The sequence below is a fragment of the Neovison vison genome, chromosome 8, assembly GCF_020171115.1.
Source record: "Neovison vison isolate M4711 chromosome 8, ASM_NN_V1, whole genome shotgun sequence".
NCBI lineage: Eukaryota > Metazoa > Chordata > Mammalia > Carnivora > Mustelidae > Neogale > Neogale vison.
The window spans coordinates 107,089,410-107,108,325 of record NC_058098.1 but is presented as its reverse complement, the minus strand read 5'-3'; the positions used below and the strand labels follow the sequence as shown (position 1 = coordinate 107,108,325).

At 42.8% G+C, this 18,916-nt stretch overlaps 1 protein-coding gene across 1 annotated transcript; it reads left to right on the top strand.

Annotated features, from left to right (window-relative positions):
- The first annotated feature begins 2,502 nt into the window (after window positions 1–2,502).
- Window positions 2,503–18,216, top strand: SLC20A1 (solute carrier family 20 member 1). Its single transcript, XM_044261607.1, has 11 exons — window positions 2,503–2,701; window positions 3,168–3,782; window positions 3,927–4,067; window positions 4,279–4,364; window positions 8,834–8,930; window positions 11,808–11,927; window positions 13,422–13,691; window positions 13,800–14,358; window positions 15,341–15,526; window positions 16,300–16,384; window positions 17,246–18,216. Exons 2-11 carry the CDS (start codon window positions 3,437–3,439, stop codon window positions 17,405–17,407), a joined length of 2,052 nt encoding a protein of 683 aa, XP_044117542.1. The 5' UTR covers window positions 2,503–2,701; window positions 3,168–3,436; the 3' UTR covers window positions 17,408–18,216.
- Window positions 18,217–18,916: the final 700 nt, after the last annotated feature.

The window sequence follows — 18,916 nt, the reverse complement described above, 5'->3', positions numbered from 1 at the left end:
CTGTAACGCAAGGGGAAGTTTCTTCGATTCTCTGCCCCAGGGCCCCCCGACTCTCTGCAAACCCATCTCAAGAAGCCTGGACTGTGCTCTCTCACCTTGATGGTTACTCCCTGTGGCTGCCTGACCTCCTCACTCAGAGGTTGTCCTGCAAGTATCTGCGAACTTAAAGGGCTAATACCACAGACCAGAAAAAACATGCCCATGGACAAAATGAAAAAAGATCATGCTGTGAAACGTCCTAAGCAATTCCCTTACAAACAACTGCTTTGAAAATTGTTTTTAAAATGTTATTATTTTTAAAATTCAAGTATAATTGACATACAGTGTTCTATTAGTTTTAGGTGTATAGTAATTCAACAGTTTGTTACACAGTGCTCATCACAGTAAGTGTATTCTTTTTTTTTTTTTTAAAGATTTTATTTATTTATTTGACAGAGACCACAAGTAGTCAGAGAGGCAGGCAGAGGGGGTGGGAAAGGCAGGCTCCCTGCCAAGCAGAGAGCCGGATGTGGGGCTTGATCCCAGGACTCTGAGATCATGACCTGAGCCAAAGGCAGAGGCTTTAACCCACTGAGCCACCCAGGCACCCAGGGTGAGTGTATTCTTAATCCCCTTCACCTATTTCACACATCTTCCCCAAGCCAAAATCATTGTGTGTGTTTTTTTTTTAGGATTTTATTTATTTGAGAGAGACAGAGAATATGAGCAGGGGGAGGGCAAGAGGGAGAGGGAGAAGCAGACTCCTTGCTGAGCAGGGAGCCCAACACCAGGCTTGATCCAAGGACGGTGGGATCATGACCTGAGCCTAAGGCAGACATTTAACAACTGAGCCACCCAGGTACCCCAAAATCATCGTTTTAAATGGCCGAACACTAAGGACCTTGAACGGATCAGTCCTTTCATTTAATTTTTTCATAACCTTGGAATGAATTGAAGATGGAGGGAGGAGTACATTTTAAGGTGTGAGAATTACATCAGAATTGCATTCTAGGGTCACTGCTCCCAGACACGCACTTTCTGTTTCAGACATGATCTTGCGACCTAGAGCTTTGTGAGTTATTCACAGAACTCCATCAGCTGTTCTAGATAGGTCAGAGAATACTCATGTGCGGTTTAAGCCTCCACAGATGTCCCAGACAAAGATTTAGAGCATCTTTGCTTCTGCTATTCTGTGACCTGCTGCTAGAGATGACAAAAAGGTGGGGAGGGCTCCAGATCATTCCAAGCCTGATAAGTATTTCTGGTTGAAATCCTTCAATCTCACTACCACCCCGACAAGAAAGCACGACTTTAATCTCCTGGCATGATTAGTTTTGATCCTAAGCTGCATAATAGAATAAATGCCCCCAAACGTGCAGAGTAAATCTTATTAACGTCAAAACTACATTATATGCCCTGTAGGAGACGAGAATTCAATTTTACATCAAGAGAATAGGAAAGCTTCTGGGATGCACAGAGAACGTCCCCTTACACCCTTTCCTACATCCCCAAACAGGCGTTTTTACATTAAGAGCAAACCGGAAATTAGCATTCTGTGCCTACTGAGTGCTGATCGCATTCGCGCTCGTTAACTCATTTAAGTCCTGCCACAAAGTAAGTACTGAATGCTAACATCTTACATTCGTGACAGTGCAGTCTGAGAGATCTGGAATTTGCTCAAGGTGACACACTGCAGCAAGTAGGAGTCAGGATTTGAATCACAAGCAGTGTCCTTCTCCACCCCCCGCCACCGCCACGACGCAGAAAACACAGGTCTGCAGGAAATTAATGACCCACAGCCTTCCTAAGGCTCTGCGCCATAACGGGGAGACAACCTGGTTCTCGTGACTCTTCAGTCTTTCTGTTTTCACCGAAGTGCATGACTGCGGGAGCAAAGCGACCACGTGAGCCTTCTCCCTCCCCCGGCGAGGGCCAGTGCTTCTCTGGCCAAGGGCAAGTCACAGGTGCGACAACGTGCCAGGACTGGATCCGGAGCCCGAGGGCTCGAGCTCTCCCGCAGCGTCACTGGACTGCCGGGAGGGGAACTCGGCCCGGTGTGGCCTCTGGACGCGCGACAGGTCACTAGTGCGCTCAAAGGGAGGCTGGCGAAGCGGTCAGCACTGTGAACCCGCGAGGTGGAGGGACTAGGAATGACCTTGGTCGCGCGGCCTCTATAACCCCGCATGGCGACCTCCGACGGCAGAGCTAGGGTCCCCCACGGCCTCCACCAGTAACGCACCGGTGTGGCGAGACCCTGCACAGACGCCAGGGCGAGGCTGCAGAGACGGGGCTGGCCCTCCCCACGTGGACAAGCTCCCCGCTGGGGGCGTGGCGGCCGGCGCGAAGCCGGCCAATGAACGCCGCCGTCGGGCTCACCCGGTTGGGCACGCCGGCCGGTGGGGCTGCGCCATCCCGGGGGCGGGGCTCCGGAGACGGGGCGCGGCGCGGCGGGTCACGCGGGTCGGGCGCCGGCCTATAAGTAGGGGCCGGCGGCGTGTGTCGCCAGAGTGATGGCTGCCGGCGCGCGCTGCGTGCTAGCTCTTCTCGGCCGCTGAGGCGCCCGCGGGTGCTTCCAGGGTGGGTCGCCAGGCCCCGCCGAACCATCCCCGGAGCCTCCGCCCCGGGCCGACTCCTCGTCGACCCCAGGTGCGTGCGTCTGTGGTTCCAGCCCACCGCCGCGGCTTGCACCTCTTGTCTCCCGCTCGGCTCTTCGTTTCCTCTGGTGAGTAGTGGCGCCACTTTGGATAAGGCTTTCTTCTCCCCGCGGCCATGCGCCGATGCCGTGGCGCGGGAGGCGGCCGGGTGGGCCGGTGCGGGCGGTGCGGCGAGATTCTGGCTTCGTTTCTGTTCGCCTCCCTCCCCCACCCTGCCCGCCCGCGGGCCTTTTTGGCGGTCCCCCGGCGGCGCGCGCGGGAATGGCCCTTTTCCGGTTGTCGTGGGGAGGGCGCGCGCGGGCGGTCGGCGGCGGGAGGCGGGGGTTGGGGGGATGCGGGCTGGGCGCGCGCCGGCTGAAGGGGTCCCCGGCGCCACGTGCCCACCGCCTCGCTAGCCCTGCTCGGGGCCGGGGCCGGTGGGCTGCGGGCGGGGGTCAAGGCCGAGTCCCCCTGCCGCGTGGGCCAGCGCGAGGTGCTGCACGGGCTCCCCAAGGGCGCGCTGCTATTGTTTTTTTCTCCCCCCCCCACCCCCAGGATGAACTTGCGTCCTTTCTCTTCTCCGCCATGGAATTCTCCTTGCTTTTAGCCCTCCAGAGCCAAAGAAACCCCAGACAACAGATGCCCATACGCAGCGTATAGCAGTAACTCCCCAGCTCGGTTTCTGTGCCGTAGTTTACAGTATTTAATTTTATATAATATATATTATTTATTATAGCATTTTTGATACCTCATATTCTGTTTACACATCTTGAAAGCCGCTCAGAAATTCTATAATTAAAAAAATAAAACCACTAGTCTAGAGAATGGCATCTACCGTGACAACGCTGACTACCAGTACTATTGCTGCTACTGCTGCTTCTGGTCCATTGGTGGACTACCTATGGATGCTGATCCTGGGCTTCATTATTGCATTTGTCTTGGCGTTCTCCGTGGGAGCCAATGATGTAGCAAATTCGTTTGGTACAGCTGTGGGCTCAGGTGTAGTGACCCTCAAGCAAGCCTGTATCCTAGCTAGTATCTTTGAAACCGTGGGCTCCGTCCTACTGGGGGCCAAAGTAAGCGAAACAATCAGAAAGGGCTTGATCGACGTGGAGATGTACAACGCGACCCAACAGCTGTTGATGGCCGGCTCCGTCAGTGCGATGTTTGGTAAGTTCTTTTTATGTGTGTCCCTTAATGGCGGGTGAACAAATGGGTATTTCCCTTCCGTGCTTTCCCTTTCAGATTTTCTTCTGCAGAATGCAGCGCATTCCTAAGAATTTTGCCATTTAATAAAACTTGCCTGTGTTTCAGGTTCTGCTGTGTGGCAACTAGTGGCTTCGTTTTTGAAGCTTCCCATTTCTGGAACCCATTGTATTGTTGGTGCAACCATTGGTTTCTCCCTTGTGGCAAAGGGGCAGGAGGGTGTCAAGTGGTCTGAACTGATAAAAATTGGTATGTTTAATTCTAAATGGCTTTTAAATTTTTATTCTTGTCATGTGCTATCATGGCATTATATGAAATATATGGTGTAAAATAGAAAGTTTTGAAGATAGACTATTAAAACGTAAAGTGGTTTTTTTTTTTTTTTTTTTGGTTGGTTTGTTTTTGGTTTCTGATTTTCATTAGTTGACATTTTTTTTTTTTTTATTGTGTTCTGTTCCAGTGATGTCTTGGTTCATCTCTCCACTGCTTTCTGGTATTATGTCTGGAATTTTATTCTTCCTTGTTCGTGCATTCATCCTCCGTAAGGTAATCCTTCTCTCTCCTCCTTTATGACCTTTGATGGGTCATACTCAGTGGTATTCAGACTGCTAGCATTTTTCCAGATGTGATTGGTGTGGCCTTAGAAAGTTAAAAAATTTATGTTTGGTATATTTCTTGTATGTCGCTAAGTTTTCTGAAAGAAACAAGTTTGCAGTAACCAGGAATGCATTCGGGCAGGAAAAATTGAATGAGTACTGTGGTGTCCCAAGAAATAGGAGAGGCTGGGAATGAGAAAATAAGGAAATGTATTCAGGGGGGCTTTGTAGAAGTGTTTGCAGATTATTGCTTTACCTAAACCATCATATGCAGATCAATTTGAATTAAAAGCTTGGGGTTCAGGAAGTCACAGTGTCTCTTGGGGCTTTTTTTTTTTTTTTTTTAAAGCTGATAGTTAAACTGAGTAGTTTGGGTTTCCACATATTTAATTATGTAGTACTGATTATCATAACCAGTTTGTTTATTTTATTTTTTTAAAGATTTTATTTATTTGACAGAGAGAAAGATCACAAGTAGGCAGAGAGGCAGGCGGGGGGGGGGGGAAGCAGGCTCCTTGCTGAGCAGAGAGCCTGATGTGGGGCTCGATCCCAGGACCCTGAGATCATAACCTAAGTCATGATCTCAGGGCTTAACCCAGTGAGCCTTAACCCACTGAGCCACCGAGGCGCCCTCATAACCAGTTTATGAGCTTCTAGGTGGAGACTATCTCTCACAGTGACTTGACTCTAATTTCTTAGACTGGGTAAAAAGAGCCAATAAAGGTAGTTTTGTTTTGTTTTTCTTGGCCAAAAAAAAGTTTCCACACAGTCATTTAATTTCCTGTCCTATTTGAAAATCCCTTTTGAGTGACCCAATAGCATTTCTTTTATCTAGAAGTCTGGTGCTGGCTCCAAAATAAATGTAGACAACAAGGAATGTTGTCATTGGACTGAGTTATTTATTGAGTAAGAATAAATGCATTTTGCTCAGGAAACAAAGTTGTCCTTTTTTTGAGGTGAATGGCTCTTAACGGTCTATTGTAAGTTCTTAAAAATGCTCCTAAATGGAAGAAATCTGAGTGAAGGAAGATAGGTAGCTTAGAAATCTGAGTGAAGGAAGATAGGCAGCTTAATCCCAAAGGGTAAGAATATATTCAAAGCCATTTGTTTGGTCTAGTTGTAAGCTTCTGTAGGGAGGGATTTGTACCTTTGTGGAAATACCATGATTCATTAATCACTTTTCCTGTGACCCGAGTGTGGTAGAATATAGCAGTTGAATATTTGGAAAATTTGAAACTTTTGTAGGTTGGTTATAACTTGAGAGTAAATAGTTAATTGTTACTATTATTGGCCTTGAAATTTGCTACCGTTCTATTTAGCAAACAGGTATGGAGAGCTCCTACCCTCCCAATCGCCAGAACTGCTGTAGCATATGATAACATGATGCTTAGATTTGAGGCATACCAGTAGTCACAGCTCAGATTCTTCAATCTAATTATTAGAGGCATATAGCTTGCTCTATACCAGATACCAGGAGAATTAATTAGGATCCTCTGTAGAGGATTCCTGCTTTATATAAAAGTTTACATTGGGTCTTTGTTGATAATTGGGAAGCAGATTGTTTGATTCTGGAGAGGCTTTGTGTGTCTCCAGACAAAACAAACTTGTCTTCTTTCTTGGAGGGAGAATGGTGGTGGTGCTCTGAGGGATTTTCAGTGGCCTGAATCTCTGATTTGAGAAATGTGTGACAGGTATTTTTTTACCCAAAGTCAGTAGCTTAAGTTAAGTATATTAACTTCTTAACTATATATTCATTATGGGGGAATGAGGGTGAACATGATCAAGAATGATTGGAATAGTGTTTATTTTTTTATTTTTTAAATTTTTTTAAAAAGATTTTATTTATTTATTTGACAGAAAGATCACAAGTAGACAGAGAGGCAGGCAGAGAGAGAGATAGAGGGAAGCAGGCTCCCCGATGAGCAGAGAGCCCGATGCGGGACTCCATCCCAGGAGCCTGAGATCATGATCTGAGCCGAAGGCAGCAGCTTAACCCACTGAGCCACCCAGGTGCCCCGGGAATAGTGTTTAAAACAGTATTGACTTTGAGGACCTTCTTGACCTCCAGGCCTTGATTTCCTCCCCATGGCACATATATACCCTTGTGTCCAGTCTATCAGTGAGTCTTTAGGTGATGAATATGAATAGTTCTGGTTATCTCAGGTTTTAAATCTCAAGAAAACCGCCTTATGCTGGTAACCTTTGGGCATCCTGGCAGTTAAAGTCTGAATATTTGACCATTAAAATGCTTTCCAACTTAAGATTCTGTTTTGGGAATTAACATTAAAATTGCTTTTAAAAAAATTTATTTTCTCAATGTCTATTCCAAGGGTATTGGGTAGTCTATTAGGAAAAACCAGAATGGAGGTGCCATACTTCCTCATAAGGACCGAGGGCAATAAACAGGAAATAGGGGAAAAGGGTAAATTTTCCTATCGAGTATTTAAATGCTAGTCAGAGAAAACGGGTTGTTCAGCATTTTCCCTTTTGTTAGGAATCACATAAAATCTAGGACATCTTTTCAAACTCAGAGGAGCCTTTTTCTTTATACAAAGGCTTATGTGAAAATCCAGTATGTAAACAGTGGACTATTCTGGTTGAAGATGGGGAATTATGAAGACCCCTCTTTTACATCTCACGTAACTGTATGGTGAGATATTTACATTATTTCCAGGTAAAGATTAAAGTGTGTGTTAGATGGGTCATACAGTAATGCAAATTATGTGAAGTTGTTAGCCTTGGTTACCTGTTGTGAGTGACCCAGAGTCTGGAGGGAGTAAAAGGGAGAACACAGTTTGTTTTATCCTGCCCTCCCCACCCTTCTGGCTGATTTACGAATTTAGCCTTTTTTCTTTTTTCTTTCTTTCTTTTTTTTTTTTTTAAAGATTTTATTTATTTATTTGACAGACAGAGATCACAGGTAGGCAAAGAAGCAGGCAGAGAGAGAGGAGGAAGCAGTCTGTCTGCTGAGCAGAGAGCCCGATGCGGAGCTCGATCCCAGGACCCTGGGATCATGACCTGAGCTGAAGGCAGAGGCTTTAACCCACTGAGCCCACCCAGGCGCCCCTGGATTTAGCCTTTTAGATTACGAGTCTGTATTTCATTTCTTTATCTTTTCTTTATTTTTTAAAGATTTTATTTATTCGAGAGAGAATATGAGCTGGGGGAGAGGGAGAGGCAGACTCCCTCTAAACAGGGGATGACGCTCCCCCCGCCACCATGGGGCTCAGATCCCAGGACCCATCCAGGCATCCCTAGTCAGAAGTTTTAGAATCACTATGGGTCTTTCCCTTTCGTCTCAAGATTTTCTTTTGGATTGTGATCAAGACAGCATTAAACCTTTAGGGTAATATCTTTCAAAGTTTAGTCTTCCCCATATATTCAGATCTGTATTCTCTTTAAGGATTTGACTTCGGTGTTTTCCTATAGAATTAATACACTTTTGTTGTTAATGCAACTTTTATTTCCAGTCACACCAGCCGTGCAGTTCCTTAAACATTTGTTGCAGTTTTTGCCTGAGGGCTTTTGTACCTTCCCCCCCTTGCTTTTTTTCCCACCTTTAGATATGTACTGGCTTGTTGACTTAACACATTTGTGTCTTTGTTCCACTGATACTCCCCAGTGTGCCCCTCCTTCCATCACTGCCCCTTACTCTTCTTTATTTTCTTTATAGTATTTATTGCTATTTTTTTCTGTACTAGAATGTAAATGCCAGTTTTTTGAGGGCAGGAACTTTGTCTCATTCATTCCCATATTTTAGTGCTCAGAATAGTGTTTGGCATAGTCTGTTGAATGAGGAGGTGACTTAGTGTACAATTCATTTTTATCTTAGCACTCTGGTAGATCATTAATAATGGCATATTTATTGATGTCTAGAAAAAAAGGTTGTCACAGGTAAATTCTGCATATTTTGGTTTTAAGAAATCTTTGCAGGGGCGCCTGGGTGGCTCAGTGGGTTAAAGCCTCTGCCTTCGGCTCAGGTCATGATCTCAGGGTCCTGGGATCGAGCTCCGCATCAGGCTCACTGCTCGGCATGGAGCCTGCTTCCTCCTCCCTCTGCCTGCCTCTCTGCCTTCTTGTGATCTCTCTCTCTCTGTCAAATAAATAAAAATACTGGGTGATGAAACTGATTATTTGGGACATTACCAGTCACTGGTATAAGTAGCCTTGTTAGAAATAGCACCCTTCCCCCCTCAAATAATAAAAAACCAAACACAAACTTAGGTTCAGGTAGATGTATAAGATGAGATCAGCCTTGGTAAGGGAGACTTCTAGGAACAAGGCCAACTGGGATTTTCCTACTACTGTGGAGACCATTAGCCGGCACTGTAATTCCTGAACCTCCCCTTTTACAGGGTTCTTTGGAAATGAATTAACTTTAACACCTTTTAAGGTATTGATCTTAATGATCTTTTGCAGGCAGATCCAGTTCCTAATGGTTTGCGAGCTTTGCCAGTTTTCTATGCCTGCACAGTTGGAATAAACCTTTTTTCCATCATGTATACTGGAGCACCTTGTAAGTACATAACAAAATATTTAAATGTGAATTTAAGTTGTTTATAAAACTTGCATTAAATGCCCAATTTACCCCTTTTTGCTTTACAGGGCTGAAATCTCCTAGAAGGTGGCTGGCCTGCGCCCATTTCAGAAGGCTGCAGGCTAGTGTATGCTGAGTTAACCTAGATAGTTTTTCAACCAAAGAGACCTGCTAAGATTCTAAATCACTACAGACCTTTACTCTTTAGTCTTCACAGGATCCACGATAATATGACCTTCTCCCTCCCTTTCTCCTATCTATGCTGAAAATACTGGAAGTGATAATGACCTCACCTACTGCCTACTGAAGAGTCATTAGTTATATTTGGTCTTCAATAATCAGTCATTTAGGACTGGTTTGCTGGATATTCTCATTTTTCTCTCCCAAATGGAGCTACCTTTGTTTCTAAGCACTAAATTTACTTCCATGAATCTGCTTGAATGAGAAGAGCTGGGATGTTTAACAACTGGTCTAAGTACACTTGGAAGAAGAATTCATGCAGCTAAGAGGAAAAATAATTTGTGAGGATATAAAGATTAAAATGATTGCTTTTATTTTGGGACTAAGGCAAAGCATGGATTAAATTATGATACATGTTTAATTTGGGAACTGAAAAAGATCAGTCACTTGTAATTTACAGGACGTTACATGCTTTGATCAGTCATTTTGCTGTCTAGGGTCATTTGACTTGATGGTCAAGTCAGTGGCTTTTGACCCACTGGAAAAAATACATTGTACATTGCTGCCCAAGACACCCATGTAGAGAAGCTGCTTGCTCTTACTGTGTGCTCTGCACCTGTATTTTCAGATTATTCTCTAGCTTTTTTTTTTTTTTTTTTTTTAAGATTTTATTTATTTGATGGATAGAAATCACAAGTAAGCAGAGAGGCAAGCAGAGAGAGGGAAGCAGGCTCCCCGCTGAGCAGGGAGCAGGATGCCTGGCTTAATCCCAGGACCCTGAGATCACCAGCAGAGCTGAAGGCAGAGGCTTAACCCACTGAGCCACCCAGGCACCCCTCTCTAGCTTTTTTTTTAATGTTCCTTGGGGCAACTAAATTGATTACTTTTCTGACTAATAGATCATAACTTGTTTCTTAAACTTCACTGAAGTAATAAGTCACTGACCGAAAATGAAATTAGCTCAGTATTTTTTTAACCTTGTCTTTATTTTTGGAATAATTAGGAAAGAAAATGGACAACTTAATGAGAACATTGATCTTACTTAGGGGATACCAGACTCCTTACCGAATGGTATGGGCAAAAAAAGCTTGCATGCTACATTTTTGTTCTTTTTTAAATTGAAGTCTTTGTGCTAAACAAAATAAGTCTCCTGTGAGGCTCTCAGCACTGAAGTTTTATCTGGTAGCTGCAAAGCTTGTAGTTCAGTGAAATTAGAAACTAAAACTTTCAATCATTTTTGAAAAAGGAATTTGGGATGTTTTTGTTCTGTTCTTTGTGGATCATTTACAAGAAAAATTTCCCCTTCTCGTTTCCCCTCTTTGGGGAACTTGGAACACAGGCAAATTTAAATTGTTATAGAGATTGATTAAATTTCATTAATGTTTTAGTTTGTGTGACTAAATACATGGTTAGAATTGATAGGAATTAAAATGGTAAGATTTATAGTCAATATAGAACTTTAGTTTTGAAGGGACCACAATTTATATCAGATTTTTAAATATTAATAATTGGGGGAGAATAGATTTTCCATTTTTTTTTTTTTTTAAGATTTTTATTTATTTGACAGAGATCACAAGTAGGCAGAGAGGCAGGCAGAGAGAGAAGGAGGGGAAGCAGGCTCCTTGCTGAGCAGAGAGCCCAATGTGGGGCTCCATCCCAGAACCCTGGGATCATGACCTGAGCCGAAGGCAGAGGCTTTAACCCACTGAGCCACCCAGGTTCCCCTAAATTTTCCATTTTCTACCCAGGTTCCCCTAAATTTTCCATTTTCTAAGTAATTTAATTCCTAATCAGAATAAAGCAAAAGAACTGTAGGTAGCCAAGCTATTCTTGGATAAACTATAATCATTATAATATCTTTTAGGCTAAAATAGAATTCTGTAGTGTTTTGCTTCAGTCAGTAGTCTAGGCTAGTGGCGTGGAACCTGTTGGCTTATAAGTGATAAGCAGAAGAGGACTGATACAGATGATCCCAAAGCTAGGTGGAAAGTAGGCAAGTCTCTAAGATAAGGCTTGTTAATGAAATTACCACTGAACTATTTTCTTTTTGTGAAAGATAGCCCTTTGAACTATTCTTATCTTTTGATAGATAATCTGGTTTTTCTGTATCTTAGTTTGATAATGTCTCTTAAGAGATAATCTTTTTAAAGGATTTTACTGGAGGATAATAACAGTGAATGTGGTAACTTCCACAGAGAATTCTGTCACTATGACAAAGATGACTCTTGGGGCCCCTTTCTTTTTAATATCAAAATCTGTATATGCAAACATAATGTGTGGTAGCTACCATCTGGAGGCTAGGGAGTAGAATGCTTCCATTTTTTCATAGCTAGTTGCAGATCCTGAGAATAGCGATCCTTATTATCTTCTAAGTAAAGAAAGGAAAAAAAAACCCCAGTTTTTGAAGGAGCTTGGGAGACTTGAACCTAATCTAGCAGGTGTGGAGAGTGGGCCAGAGGTGGTGGTGTGGGTTTCAGATGACTGGGGGATTTTTCTCCCCTCCTGAATTTATGTAGTCAGGAACACAATGAAAATCCTGTGGACTTAAGACTGGCAGCAATTGTAAAGGGTGATGGGCTGGCTTGGGGAACTCCAGAGTCCCCAGAGGAGGGTTTACACATTGTTGCAGGGGGCTGTTGCCCTGGGGTTTTCAAGATGCACCATTTTATCTCCTAGTGCTGGGCTTTGACAAACTTCCTCTGTGGGGCACCATCCTCATCTCGGTGGGATGTGCAGTTTTCTGTGCCCTTATCGTCTGGTTCTTTGTATGTCCCAGGATGAAGAGAAAAATTGAACGTAAGTAACAAATTGTGGCAGAACATTTTAACTAGGAATGTGCTCGTTTCTTCTTGTGTGATCAGTTAATAAAAACACACTATTCCGATAGATTGGCAAAGTCAAAAATTTAAGTGAGATTTCAGGAGATGGGTTTATTGGCCAAACTATGTTTTTATTGACTTGAAATGACCTGAGACCTACTTATAAGGAATAGTTGGCATATGTTGGGGATGAGCTGGTCATTTAATCTAGTTTTTACTGTATCAGTTGCTGGTGACAAATACACCAGCAACTGAAGTAGCTTAACATTAACTTAGAAGTATGAGGATATCTTAAAGTCTAATAAGGGTAGGCATAAAATTTTCAAGGGGGAAACTATTCTAACTACTTCTGTGTGTAACTTCACAGATTTTGACATGTGAATTTAAGTGTCTTGTTAGTATCTGACTTTTAGATGTGGTCGGTTCTCAGAATTGTCACACAGATTTGAGAGGTAGATATTTTCCATTGTTAATGTGAAGGAATTGTTTAGACCATTACTACATACGGTAGTAGAGTATAATTAAGTACAGAATAAATTTTGTTAGTGTTAGTCTTATTTAAATTTTGTATTCATTTCCTTACTGGCTGAGATTTGTTACAGTAATCTTTCTGCCTTTTTCATCTGCAAATGGTTGGTTAGAGATTTCACCTTTGTCTTTGGGAAGTGAAAGGCTGCACACACTGCAGGGACACTAGGAAGAGTGCTGTGTCATTGCAGCTGCACTGAAGTGCTTGTGCCCTGCGCACAGTGGGAATGAGGCTTGCATGACCTCCTGCTCTCGTTTTTCCTCCAGTTTGGGAGAAGAGACCAGTCTTGCTAATGTTTTAGGTCCTAGTCTATAGCATGGTTGTGCTGCCTGAATGAATGTGTAAATATACTGGGCATTGTAGACTGGGCAGAGGATATTCCTGCTCAGTCGGGGCATTTAGATCCATAAGGTGTGGAACATTAAAGCACGTCTCTGTTTTACAGAGGTGGGAATTCGAGTTTTCCTCTGTAGTTGTCTGCATTGAGCTGTTCCTTTGCTTAAACTCCTAGACTGAAATTTGGGGGCATTCCTTTTTTAAAAGGAACGTGAATTAGATGCAGTGTAAATTTTCAGTCTGTCTACCTCATGCTTGAGGTACGTTTCACCTCAGAATGGGTTAGCAGGGAGCTAGGAATAGTTTTTATCCTTATAAAACCAAAACCTTTGTTTTGTAAAGGAGAAGAATATACAACAGAGCCCAAAGTGCCTAAAATATTTTACTGTCTGGCCCTTTACTGAAAAAGTTTGTGACTGCTGAAGCACTGTTGATTTCTTCCCAAAGGAAAGATAGGAGATATGGCAAGTGAAGCAGACAAGGAAACCTATCCCAAATTTTCACTGAAATATATTACATTGAGATGGATATTTTTGAGGTAGGGGGAGGGAAGGTGTGGAATGAGTTTGGTCAAAACCAAACCAAACCCCCCCACCTTTTTTCTAGGAGAAATAAAGTCTAGTCCTTCTGAAAGCCCTTTAATGGAAAAAAAGAATAGCTTGAAAGAAGACCATGAAGAAACAAAGTTGTCTCTCAGTGATATTGAAACCAGGAATCCTATTGCTGAGGTAGGATCTGCCACGGTGCCCCTCCGGGCTGTGGTGGAGGAGAGAACAGTTTCGTTCAAACTCGGAGACTTGGAGGAAGCTCCAGAGCAAGAGCGGCTTCCCAGCGTGGATCTGAAAGAGGAAACCAGCATAGACAGCACCATGAATGGTGAGTGGAGTGTGAAGAATTTTACTTTGTTACCTGTACTGGGGAGGAGGCTTATTGTTTGGACCCCATGATGTTCGTTTTTAACGTTACTGTTTTGGTCTTGGCTAGGGGCAGTGCAGTTGCCTAATGGGAACCTTGTTCAGTTCAATCAAGCCGTCAGTAACCAGATAAACTCCAGTGGGCACTATCAGTATCACACTGTGCATAAAGATTCTGGCTTATACAAAGAGCTGCTCCATAAATTACATCTTGCCAAGGTGGGAGACTGCATGGGAGACTCTGGTGACAAACCCTTGAGGCGCAATAATAGCTATACTTCATATACCATGGCAATTTGTGGCATGCCTCTGGATTCATTCCGTGCCAAAGAAGGTGAACAGAAAGGTGAAGAAATGGAGAAGCTGACCTGGCCTAACGCAGACAGCAAGAAGCGAATTCGAATGGACAGTTACACCAGTTATTGCAATGCTGTGTCTGATATTCACTCGGCATCCGAGATGGACATGAGCGTCAAGGCAGAGATGGGTCTGGGGGAGAGAAAAGGAAGTAGCAGCTCTCTCGAAGAATGGTATGACCAGGATAAACCAGAGGTGTCTCTCCTCTTCCAGTTCCTGCAGATCCTTACAGCTTGCTTTGGGTCATTCGCTCATGGTGGAAATGATGTCAGGTCAGTTGACTTGAAGTCTCAGCGTCCTGCTTTCTAGTTTTGTATCCCCTCATCCCTTTTATAAGGCTGTGGTTGTGGCTTTGGTACCATGTATTATTTGGCACCCTGTGGGACACGAATAATCTAGAGAGGATGAGGTAATAGTTGTTTAGCTGTTATTGACTTAATTAAACAGGCAGCAAAAATTTTTTTAGAGGGGTGCTTGACTGGCTCAGTCAGTAGAGCATCTAAGTTTGTGGCCCATGTTGGGTATAGAGATTACTCAAAACCTTTTTTTTTTTTTTTTTTTTTTTAAGAGATTTTACTTATTTATTTGACAGAGATCACAAGTAGGCAGAGAGGCAGGCAGAGACAGAGAGAGGGGAAGCAGGCTTCCCACTGAGCAGGGAGCCCGATGTGGGGCTCGATCCCAGGACCCTGGGATCATGACCTCAGCTGAAGGCAGAGGCTTAACCTACTGAGCCACCCAGGCACCCCGTGACTACTTAAAATCTTAAAAAAAAAAAAAAAAAAATTGTGTGCCCCCCCCCCTTTAAAGAGATTACAAAGAATGTTTCTGTAGATGATAAACACAGATATTCTTCAGGGAGAGGTCCTCTCTGTCAAGATAGGGGCCAGTTCTGTGATAGTAAATTCTATGAATACTGAGATGAAAAGCTTAAAAATCACTGCCCTAGGGAATGAATTTGGATGTTGTTGGCCTTAGTTCTGTGGTTTGTAAACTGGTCATTGGAACCGGAGTTGTTCTAGGCTACCTCTTGGATGAGAGGCCACCAAATGCATGGGATTCTTCTCTTGAGAGCAGCTTTTATTTTCTTTTGCTGTGTATGTTGGGGTTCTATTTATTTCTGTTGAAAGGACTGTTTGCTAAATGAGCTTGACAGGTTTGCTTTAAATAATCTAGTAGGTCATTTAGCAAACTGAATCTTGCCAAATTCTAGTTCTGCCTGAAAAATCATCTTTGTCCTCTTTTTTCTTTCAGCAATGCCATTGGTCCTCTGGTTGCTTTGTATCTGGTTTATGACACAAGAGATGTTTCTTCAAAAGTGGCAACACCAATATGGCTTCTGCTCTATGGTGGAGTTGGTATTTGTATTGGTCTGTGGGTTTGGGGAAGGAGAGTTATCCAGACCATGGGGAAAGATCTGACACCAATCACACCTTCTAGGTAAGTTGGTAAAACATCTTAGGCTAATGCTCATTTTCTTAGGATGCATAATATGTGTAGTGTTACCACATGAATCTTCAGCTAATGTAACCCAAGCTTGAATTATTTCCTGGTGTTCCTCTCATTGTTGTGAACTTTTTCGATTTTATATACTGTCTTGCCCTTAAACAAAATTTTGGTCAAATATTCATCTCCAGTGGTCTCTTAATAACATAACTTTTCTGAGAAAGGCTGTGTGTGGAGCAAATAGTCTGTATACTTGTCCTTTATTTATCTCTACTTGAGAGCTAAGATTAATGTTCATTACATTCTTCAAAATAGAAGTGCAGACTTTAATAATGGGCTCTTAGGAACCCTTAGAACCTTAAAAATGTTAGAAAAGAGGGAAGAGAGCCCAATTTAAAGTAGATTTCAGGTGCACCTGGGTGGCTCAGGTAGTTAAGCATCTGCCTTTGGCTCAGGTCATGATTTCCAGGTCCTGGGATCCCACCCTCCATTGGGCTCCCTACTCGGTGGGGAGTCTGCTCTTCCCTTTAAGATTGCCTCTTCCCACCGCTCTGCTTGTGCTCTCTCTCTCTCAAATGAATAAGGAATAAATAAAATCGTAAAAAATAAAGCAGATTGCAGGAGCTAGAGCAAATGAAAGATGTTAGGTCAGTGTTAGGTTTTGTCACTGAGTGGATCACAGTAAGATTGGGTTAACTTTGAGGTAATGTTAGCTTATAAAAAAGATCACCTTCCATTCTTGACAAGTAATCTTTTTATGTCTACAGTGGCTTCAGTATTGAACTGGCATCTGCCCTCACAGTGGTAATTGCATCAAATATTGGTCTTCCCATCAGTACAACACACTGTAAAGTAAGTATAGTGTAAGGTATATGAACTGTGTCTATTGAATGGTTCTAGTAATACAAAGGTTTTTTTTTTTTTTAATGTAGTAACTGTGGTTTAGAAAGTTTTATGCAGTTGGAGTCTTGAAGAGTTCACAAAATTAGGACAAATGACTGTAATAATGTAAAGGCTTACAGTTTATAATTCCTTGGGTCCAGTGTTCTTATTTAAGCCGATAATGTATGTTCTCCCTAAACAATGGCGAAAAGTCCTTTTACAGATAGTTAACCCATCTGTGAGGCATTGTTGGGCTGTTGAAGGACAGCGTTAATTATAGAAGGCATATATTCATAGCCTCAGAATTGAAATACTGAGAATCTTGTTGAATTCTGAAGTTGCTCGATGGCCATGTAATAACTAGAAAAAGGAAGAAACTAGCTTCCTTAAGGCAATTTAAGTTGGTTCATCCTGGAGCCTGTGAGTCATACTTCCTCTTCTAGGGTATCTCCAGGTGATTGGCTATGAGGTCTGATATCTGTCCTCCTCTAAAATGATGCTCGGAAAACCTGAAACTTAAAATAATTTATTAAAACTTGGTTTATTTAATATTTTATTAAAGCAGTTGATTAACATGCTGGTAGCTCAGGAGAGAGAAAGGAAGTGTTCTCATTCTCGTCTTTTTACGCCCGATACCACAGAAGTAATGATTGGATTTTTGTATTGCCTTCGTCTTCCCATGAGTAATCTGCTTCTTACCCTGTTACAAATCATCTTGCCTGGAATCAGTCTCATCAGCAGTTTGGGCTGCTTACCTATGTACGATTATGAGTCTGTTACCAGAATACCATTGGCCTCTCCTAACCAGTGTCCTCCATCCCTCTCTGCTAGGTGGGCTCTGTCGTATCTGTCGGATGGCTCCGATCCAAAAAGGCTGTTGACTGGCGACTCTTCCGCAACATTTTTATGGCCTGGTTTGTTACCGTCCCCATTTCTGGCGTTATTAGTGCTGCTATTATGGCAGTCTTCAAATATGTCATCCTCACAGTGTGAAGCTGTTTGAGATTTCAATTCGTGTCGATGTTTGGGGCCACCTTACACATTCCTGCTCCTTTCAAGAAGGATCACAGTGTTACAGAAGACCGACAAGAGTTTTTTTAAAGTTTGGGAGCTGTGGGAGGGAAGTGTTACTTGTGCTATAATTGCTTTTGTGCTAAATACAACTTGTCTCAAAATTAGCTATGTAAAATAGCTGGGTTTCCACTGGTTCCTATTGAGGTCCCTTTTCCTTCTGGGCTGTGAATTCCTGTACATAATTCTCTACTTTTTGTATGAGGCTTCAATTCCATTATGTTTTAATGTTGTCTCTGAAGGTAACTTGTGATTCCTTTTTTTTTTTTTTTAAAACAACCATTCAGAGCCTTTTGATGCAGTGTGCTCTGCTTTGGTGGTTTCACCAGCTTCTGCCCTAACATGCACAGGGACCTAACAACAAACATAACTGAAGCTTCCCTTGTAGTCTCTTAGAGAAATAGAGCCATTTGTACTCTGCCCTCCTGTTGGTAGTGGCAGGTTCCGTTGGCATATGTGGGAACTTCTTATAGGGACGAGGTTCTTTGGACACAGTGAAAATTTTTAAGTTAGTAGAAACTTCTTGGCAAGCAATTCATTGACAATTACTGCTGAAAAGAAGTAGGAAGAAAAAGCCTTCTGGCTGTCTTGGTTATTTCTTTACAATTTCTGGCAGTGTGGGATGGATGAATGGAGTGGAATATGAACTTTGGGCAAGTTAAATGGGACAGCCTTCCATGTTCATCTGTCTACCTCTTAACTGAATAAAAAAGCCTACAGTTTTTAGAAAATTTTGTTCTCATGGTTTTTGTTCATGTTTGAAGCATCTGGGCTACAGATCAGTTAGCCCTATGCCATTCTTAGGAGAGTGTTCTCATCTTAAATGAGAACTACCGACCTACTTAAATTTTCCCACTCTTCCCTGGTAAGTTTCTTGTGATCCCAGAATGTACGTGACTTAACTCCATAGGTACTGTTGTAGCTGTTTGGCATTTTTCCTTAAAATAGCACAGCCTAGACACTTTCACGTTAGCATGTATAAATGTATTCATTGTTTGACAGCCGCAAAATTTTCCTGTTTGAATGGACTGTTACCAGATCCTTATTTAGAATGTCCCTAGCTTTGCTATCATGAAGGATATTAAGACAGGTGGGGTGTGTATATGTGTGTGTGGGTAGCTCAACTTAAAAATGCTCAGTGTTGGGTTCTTCAGTCTGGACCCATTATCTCTTTTACCCTTGATCAGACAGTTAATGAAAAGTACGTTGCTTTGCAAACTATGTTGATGATTCCTGTCCTGAGAGTTGTGTTTTAGGAAGATGCTTTTGAGAAGCCACACCGTACCACATAAAGATAAGCCTGCCTGACCTATGCCTGAGAGAGATTAGATCACTGGTTGGGTATATGCCATGGACTCCTCGATGTTCACCATTTAAGGTCAGGCACTGTGCTAAACTTTTTATATACATTTAATCCTTAAGACCTCTTCA

What these genes read in the sequence shown, in the direction of transcription:
- SLC20A1 (XM_044261607.1), top strand. Translation starts at nt 3,437, where the DNA reads ATGGCATCTACCGTGACAACGCTGACTACCAGTACTATTGCTGCTACT. An exon ending in GTGCATTCATCCTCCGTAAG is followed by an intron (nt 4,365 to 8,833) that starts GTAATCCTTCTC and finishes GATCTTTTGCAG; the next exon opens with GCAGATCCAGTTCCTAATGG. An exon ending in ACACCAATCACACCTTCTAG is followed by an intron (nt 15,527 to 16,299) that starts GTAAGTTGGTAA and finishes TTATGTCTACAG; the next exon opens with TGGCTTCAGTATTGAACTGG.